General features: G+C 35.7%; 1 protein-coding gene across 1 annotated transcript; it reads right to left on the bottom strand.

Moving 5' to 3' along the window:
• Nucleotides 264–6,883, bottom strand: LOC109227514 (protein PAT1 homolog 1-like). The gene is made up of 5 exons (XM_019392709.1): nt 6,429–6,883; nt 5,703–5,848; nt 4,643–4,699; nt 3,580–3,643; nt 264–2,932 (listed from the first exon to the last, which is right to left on the bottom strand). The coding sequence occupies exons 1-5, from the start codon at nt 6,454–6,456 to the stop codon at nt 825–827; spliced, it is 2,403 nt and encodes an 800-aa protein (XP_019248254.1). The 5' UTR covers nt 6,457–6,883; the 3' UTR covers nt 264–824.

Here is an 8,873-nt window from a genome sequence, read left to right as displayed (position 1 = left end):
TTAAGAGAAAGAGGATTAATAATCAAACAACTGATGACATAGGATACTGTGTCGTATGCCTGAGAATTCTATTCCATTTTTATTGGCTATATTTGATATTAGCCACAAATTCTCTAGTCATATTTCAGGCTCAAGGCCAGAAAGGTAACTTGAAGCCCTAGCGATGGAAAGCTTGAGGCATTGAGCGGTACCTATTACTAGGGATTTCTCAAATACACAAAAAGACAATAAGAGGGTAAGGGCAATAGCAGCAGTCGGATGCAAAATACTGAACGAGCTTTAAACTTCTTGAATATTTTCTTATAGCAGGAGTTGGAACAAGGTACCACCATCAACAGTTCCAAAGCTTCAACGTTGACTCACATAATTATCAGACATTCGCAACTAATAACAAGTTCCTCCCCATATCCTCCAAAACTAGAAGCTGAATGCTTTCTCTAGTTGAACACTGTACATCTTAACACTAAAAACTTCCCAGGATGACAGAAATATCACAGATGAGAAAACAGCATCAAATAAACTTCAAAGTCAAAAAGAAAACTAAAACATGTTACAGCAACAACCTACTTCACACCTTTCTCTGAAGCAGCACAGTACCAACAAGGACGACCACATCCATGGCTAGAGAAGAATGAAGTTCCTTGATCTCAGGCAAGAATAGTGCAGATGATCAGGCTCCATCTCTTGCAACTTCAGCAATTGTTAGTCATAAACGCCATATGTCCCAAGGACTGTAATTCGTGAACCATCATTACACGTTTTGACGTATTTCCGGACAATTTTCAAGGAGACGCCTAATACACGAGATCAATCTTCAACGGTAATCATGTACCACCACTTTGGCTACCAACACCCAGCACAGGCATGGATCTATGTGCAAAATCTAATAGGACCTTTTTCTGTTGTTCACTAGTGTGAGGAAGACTCGCACGTAAAAGTTCAACAGGCATCTCCCTACTAATAGCTTTGGCTGCATCAGATCCACTAACAGCCACACCTGGTGGGGCTTGTGTGAAGAAACATTGCATTACGGTGTCGTATTTGTTGAAACAGTATTTGGTGAGTAACCCAAAAAATGCATCAAACGAGGCCTGCCAGAATGACCTATTAGGCATGCTGCACTGGGCAGCAGCATGGGGATCTCTTAAAATCTCAGTTGCCCTCTCAAGAAGAGATTTTAGAACAATAGATGCCCCATCTCCAGCAGGGCTTCCAACAGGACGGAGCGGAGGAGGCTCTGCTGAACAAACCACTGATGCAAGACAGGCAGCAAGTGCTTTGAGCTCCATCTCACAAATACACAGTGACACGGTCCTTCCAAGGCTCACAGTAGTCTCAGTTGCCCCATGGTCACTCGGAAGCCCGCCAAACAAGAACCTTAGATGCCGGAAAATAGCCATGCAAACCACCCTGGTCAATTCACTTCCAGGGAAAAGAAGCTGCAGGTATCGAACTAGCAGCTTCCGGCCCTTGGGAAGCGAGACGATCCTCAAGAAGACAACATCATCTTTAGCGGCCAAATTAACAGAGTGGCTATTTTTTCCTAGGGGGTCAACTAGTTGAAGTGATGATGTCAAACCCTCTAGCAGAACCTGCCGCCTGCGTTTCAACTGGTCTCCTCCATCTGGAAGTTGATTAAATTGTAGGAACCGGTCAATATCATCAACATCAAGAAGAAGACAGAGACCATCCTCAATAGTCACCCTAGCTGCTAGCATTGGCTCTTGCTCCAGGGGTTTCTCAGATATTTTCTGTTCAATGCATCCAGTAGGTGATGATTTTGGTGGATCAACTTCAAGAAGCGGACGGGGCCTGCGAATAGAAGAGAAAGCAACCCTTCCAAGAGCATCAACCTGAAGAAAAGGATGTGGCTCAGAATTAGCATGAGTTCGGGCACTACCATCCCTCAAATTATTTGGGCAGAAATGGTGCTTCAACTTTGCACCAGCGGACTTTTTGGCCAGACAAGCTTGGTGATAATAATCATCAACATAAGGATCATTGCTATGGGTAGCAGCCAGCTGCGCTCTAAGTATATTCTCTAATTCATCTGCTGTCATGTACTTGGATTTAAATCTGGGCCATGCATTATAATTTCTCTGGCTACCAATGTCAAAGCCTTGTTGGGAGTACTGCAGGCCCTGTCTACCTCTCAGCATTAGTTTTGCCTTTTGATCTCTTAAATCAGCCAACCCAAGCATATCAAAATTATTCAGCACCTGCGAGGGTGGAGACATATGGTGATTAAACAGTTGGGATTGCAACCCCGGCATATGACCATAGGGTGAATGCAAGGGATGGTGTTGTCCAGGCTGCTGGGGTTGCTGCGGTCCCCCATGTGGCGGTGCGAAACCATTTTGGCGATGCAACTGCTGTGGGATCATATTACTGGTCAGGCTTGATTGCTCCCCAGGATACAAAGTAGATTGCTTCAACCATTGGCTTGGAATTTGAGTATGAAGGGGAAGCCCAGGAGGCGTTCCTTGAGCAAACTTTCCACCATACTGCGGGCCATGATGTGAGGCAGTTAAGTGATTTGCAGTGTTTAAAAAGGGAGGTAAGTTAGGTGAGGAAAGTGGCATTTGCTGTCCACCAGGTTGATTTGGACCATTTGGATGCTGTGACTGGTTATTTGGGGAAGCTTGTGGATGCCTCACACTAGGAGGAGGAAATGAAGTGAAAGGTAATTTTGGGATGAGTATTGGTTCACTGGAGTAGTGGTGGTTTGGGGTTTGCTGTTGATATTCATGTTGCTGTTGTTGCTCAGGGTATGAGGAAGTCCTATACAAAGGATTTGGTTCCAAAAAGTGAGCAGCAGAAGAGTACGGCTGCGATGGCCATCTTTTGCTGTCATTGCTTTCACCATCAAGAGCTTTCCGACCAATCCAATTATGAAAATCTGCATCTTGTGCCCACTCAGCAGCAGATGAGCCTGAAAAATTCATCTTGTTACAAAAATATACCTTCACTTAACTAATTAACCAAAAATGAATTAAATCAGGCAAGATGATCTCAAGGGCAAACTTTATATTGGTAAGAGAAATACAGACTCGATCTCCACTGAGAAAGGTAAAAGCAAAAACTCATATGCTGACCTATATGTGATAGCCAAATAATGTATGTGAATTAGAGAAGTCACCAAGTTTCTTTCTAAACACATCACCAAACAAAAAACTCTAGTTCCCGGTCGAAGTTCTCAGCATATGCTGCTTAATGGAACTGAAAAGCAGCAATCTTAATATCACAAGGCAAAATCCCACAAATGCTTAAAAGGAGTATCAACAATTAACAAACCAAGGTAATGTCCGAGAACCTCTTAAAGAAAAGCATCTGGCAAGTTAAGCTTAAGTCGAATCAATATGAGTATTCTTATGCATATCACACTTTCTGACTATTTAACGCATCTATTTCCTTTGTAAAGGCTCCAATGAGTAAAGAACCAACCAAAACACTTGTCCAGAAAGAAATAGAAATAGCATGACCTGTGGGCATTGCTTTCAAATTTATAAAGCTTTTATAACAAGAAAATTGAATATAAGCCTGAAGTAATCCCAAAAGATATCCATATGGTATACTCACTCTCTCTGCATTCCCTGTCACCAATAAATCCTGGATTTATGGCACCACCATCATCCTTGTTCAACTGCGAAAGAAAGTGGTCAAGTAAGATATTAAAAATTAGCAGCACTACAGCTTGTAGGAATTGAGATGACAAGCTCACATAACGTTATGAATCCGGTAGATGTCAAGAAAACATTAAACAGTCAATACAGTCAACATGTACAGGAAAGTACTTTTGTGAAAGCCCTCCACTCTTGTTTTTCCAGAATCAGATCAATAAGGGAGTCACAGCAGCTGAACTCCACTATAAGACGCAATTTCCTTTTCTTTTTGATCAAGTAAAAGTGCACTACAACTCTACAAGAAGCTGTGGTAGCATTGTATCACTTATGGAAGGTCAGCACAAACTTCTGGGAGAATTTTCTAACTTCAACAGCATTTCTATGAAGGAAATGAGACAAAGACCAAATGTTGTACACTACCAACTCTTAAAAACATTACTTTTCAAACGCCAAACTGAATGAATTGCTATAAAGGAATTGATCACATTGGCACGTCCCATGCTGGAAATTGATGTTCCAAAGTCAAAGGAGCTCAAAAGCAGTTTCCCCTAGGAAAGGGGAAGGGTGTACTGGAGTTTAACATTTTGAGGGGGGAAATCTAACATTAGTTGGTCTCATACGGGCAAGACAGTCAAGTCAGAAATTTTATCCTTCTTAACTATCTCAAATAAAAAAATGATCTTGTTCTTTACTAAGTTTGCAGTGAACTCAGGGATCCAGCACTACATATTTGCAGAAATCATTGTTACATGGCAGAAGATTGTGAGGTCCTACTTCCTAGTCAGATGGCAATGTAGACCAAAGGAAGCACTAACCATCCGGTGAAGCTTGAATATTCTAGAGAACAGGGTCCAAAAATTAAAGAGGAACTGTGGACCTCTAGTTCACAAATTTTTGAGCTTGGAACAATCATGGGAACCATGGAAACTAAGTCATTTCAGTCATTTCTCACAAAGATTAAACACACGATTAATAAAAACAATGTTCAAATCGGACCAAGCAACTTTAGAAAGAATTACCTTGGAAAATGTGCTACTAAGGTCATCAATCTCAGTCAAAGATCCAAGAGCTTCACCCTACAAGTGAGAAATTGTTTAGATGCAAATGTTCGCCAATTTAGCACCCAACTACTAAGAACTAAAGTTTCACCGAAAGTACACTCTCATTTAACACATAAAGGAAAGGTTGCAAATACACAAGACTGAAACATGGTTATCCACTTCCATTTCTCATCAAACAAGTTTTCGACCATTTCAAAGTTCATACTGACCTTATTTCCTATAAGCATATGCTCAAACAGAAAACAACTTAGTCCATAAAAAGACAACTACCACAATCAAATGAGTGAATAATATCTCAGTAACTATGCCCTAATATCCCCAAGACTCTAAAGACTTTGTCCCGGTAAACAGAAAAAAAGGCAGCAACATAAAAAAAACCAACACTATACCTCAATCCCAAACTAGTGGGGAGTAGAACTGCAAAATGCCTCAGCTAAATTTTTTTTCATATATATATATTATATATAAAGATCTCAGCTGAACTATTTAGAAGGAAAAAAAATGCTAAACCAGCTTTCTTGAAGGAGGGTGTAAACATGATTGAAAACGTGATGCAAAACAATAAAAATTAAGCATGCAAATCTTAGAGCATTCCTTCCTCTAGTTTGGTAGCTAAACAATAAATGCTTATCTAAATGACCTCAGAACAGGCAATCAGCTTCAAAGATAATCAAACTTCTTAGCATAAGAGGATCAGAGCATCAATTTCAAGATCACGTTCATAAGCAAGCCAAAGAAACTCCTAGACAAATCCCACCAACGAAACCACAGGTGAGGGAGGAAAACCTAAGAGTCTGTCTATCATATTAGAAGCTTACACAAATTAAACATTCTGAATAAGACTAATACAAAATAAAGCAGCATCTAGAAACAAACTATTAAACCAAATCAGGAAAAAATTGAAGGTATGTCCAGAATGTTATTTTGATATTTAGTTCACTGCCTGTCCAAAATGGAAATACGATTAACAAAGGATTCTAAAAACATGAAAGCAAATAGCCAAAAGCTAAAAAGCAACCTCTTCTTGGCCTAATTGATACTCTTCATCATCAAACCCAACCGGAGGAAGACCATCCTCTTCATCTTCCAACCCACCCAGTTCAACTTCTTCGACTACATCATTACCAAAGAACGCATATTGTGATGCATCAAATACTTCCTCCGCTGTAGCATCAAAAAGGAAAGCCAAATTTTAGAAATCAACCATGAACACTAGCAAACAAATCCACCATAAAATGAATTCCTCAGACACAGAACTAATGCAGAGTGACCAAGCAAGCCATGGACCTCATACTATCTGCAGCCTACAAATCTTACACCAGCATTCCCTTATACTAGGAATGAACAAAAAAAGGACTGACAACAATGGATTAATGTGAAAAGGCCATCTGAACACCAAGAGAGTAAGAGAAAGAGTGAAGCATAAATCCCACACAAACTATCACAATAAATCAATTCTAGTAATAAAAACACTCTAACAATATATTCTCAATTTTGTCTTTAGAGTATAGTCAAGGTGCATTAAAGGTGGCCCAATACTACCATTTTCAAAAAAACAATTTAACTATTTTAAGAAGGGCAGGGTAGGTTTACTTTTAACTTCTTTAATTTCAAATCCATAATATGGAATTATGGCTTCTTTTATTGATGAAAATAAATCTGGAGTAAACTCAAGAAGCAAAGCTTACAAATAAACAAGGATCTAAGCAGAGCAAATTTTGAAGCTCAAGAATTATACAATAACCTGCAGGGCGGTTGTCACCAAATTCCATAAGATTCCTATGATTAATACTGCCTCCGCCTTCAATATATAAAACAAACAAAAATTTGGGAATTTTAACTTGACGATGCAAAAAAGAGAGGAAAAACTGGTATCTCTCTTCGAAAGCACACAAAAACCTCAAAAATAAATGTTAATTAAAAAGGAAAACTATTACGGGTATTTGATCTATTTCATTCAAGAGTTGGTGAAAAAAGACAAAGGAAAATAGAAATTTAAATCTGGAAAAGTCAAAGCTAAAATCTAGTGAGAGAGAGGGGGAGGGGGGAGAAGAAAGTGGAAACCCTTTTTTTGTCAATAATAAGTTCTAGGGTTTCTAAGAAGAGAAGATGGGATAATAGGGGAAATTCATTGGTGAGGAAAGAGGAAGAGACGAGAAATTTCTGTTGAGATTTTTGGGGAGCCGACGTGACCCATCTGGGCTTAGGGATAACAATAATAGCTCTTTGCCTTTTTTAATTCTCGACCAATAATAAAATAGTACTAGCAAATATCATTTTTAAATAATTACAATTATTTTTTATAATTAAAAACTTAATAATAACTTAGACTAGTATTTTATATGTAAGTATATTTTTCTTAAAGTAGGAACTGAATATTTATTTTTCACATGTCAAACTTCATTAATTTTTCCTGTGAGACAAAGAAAAGTGTTTTTGATGAAAAAGTATAATATAATATAAATAATTTATTTAAGTGGTGACGCAAAAAGGAGGATCAATTATTTTTTTACCCTATTTTAAGTTTAGAGCAACTTTGTAAACAGGTTTTATAAATGGATTGAAGAGAAACGAAATCAAATCGATTCAAAAGATCAACTTAGAAACAATATTGTTGTTTGTTTTGGTACCATCTAATATTAAATTTAACAAACACCGATGATGTCTAACTTAGCTTAATTTTGAAAAAAAAAATCAAAAATGAATCAATGTAGAAATACATGATAGTTTCTAAATTAATGTCGGTATGTATAAAATTATTATTTACTTATTAATTTCTATTACGTGCCTCGCACGTGTAGTCTAGCAATTGTTCTAAAATTATATTTAAAGATAATCTTTTAATATAATGCATAACTTATAAATAAAAGTCAAGGCTAACAAAAAGTGCAAATTCTAGTTCTTGTAGGTTGTATTATTAGTTATAGACCTTTCATTCTTTCTTTGTTGAACTTTTTTGAAGGAGGTAAGGAAGTCAATACTAACATGAAATTTTTTGCCATAATTTAAAGTAGAAAAGATTTTTCACAGAAAAAATTCTATTTGAAATCTAGTTTGATTATATGAAAGTAAAATTTTACTTGCTTATATCCTTAATCGACAAATCTTTACACAAAAAATCAATATATACATATCAATAACTACAAAATGAAAATTACAATAATTATAATAAAATTAGAGCAAGACCAAACACTATAAAATTAATATTAATCTGTGTTTCGTCTTATACATAAGAATGTACAATAAAAGTGTTACCATAAATTTCTATTTTAAAGTGGCTTGAACTAAACTTTTCATCTGACATATAATAACATGAAAGGTTAGTACAATAAAAGAAATAGTATTTATTTAACGTATAAATATAGCAAAAAAGGATCTCTAGAATTGATAATCTCATATACAATTTAGAATCTAAAAAATACCATTACTGTTGTTCATTTAGATAGAAAACGCATTAAAAAACAAGAAAAAGCTCATAAAGCATGTTAAAGGAATACTTCTAATCTATCTATATAGAATAGGATAAGCAAAAGCACTACATTAAGACAAGTGTCTTAATCACGGAAAGCCAAATGGCATTGTTAAGACAAAATAAATTACTTTTCTAACTGTTTTTTTGTTTTTTTGAATTTTAAATCTGGAATTAATTGGTTACACTACTAATAAATATAGATATATTATAATTATCAATAAAAAGGAAAAAAAAAAATCTACTCATTCAAATTGAAGTTTTAAAATTGTTTTATTATAAAAAACAAAAATAACAAAAAATCAAAAACTACCAATTGAAGTTGTAGAGTAATTTCTTCGTAATATAGTAGTAGTGTGTGTTTGTGTGTGTATATATATATTTGGAATTAATTGGTTATACTACCAATAAATATGGATATATTATAATTATCAATAAAAACGAAAATACAAAAAAATATTCTACTCATTCAAATTGGAGTTTTAAAAGTATTTTATAATAAAAAACAAAAATAACAAAAAATCAAAAACTACCGATTCAAATTGGAGAGTAATTTCTTCCTAATATAGTAGTAGTGTGTGTTTGTTTTTGTGTGTGTGTGTAGGAGTGGTTAAATTATTAAAAATATTAGTACATTTTTAATAAAAATAATAAAAATGCTTATCTCTTTATACTATTGATGAATTCAAAATTATAATTTAGTAAAAAAAATTATATTAT

The sequence above is a fragment of the Nicotiana attenuata genome, chromosome 6 (genome assembly GCF_001879085.1).
Source record: "Nicotiana attenuata strain UT chromosome 6, NIATTr2, whole genome shotgun sequence".
In the NCBI taxonomy this organism is placed as follows: Eukaryota; Viridiplantae; Streptophyta; class Magnoliopsida; order Solanales; family Solanaceae; genus Nicotiana; species Nicotiana attenuata.
This window is presented reverse-complemented; position numbering and strand designations above follow the sequence as displayed.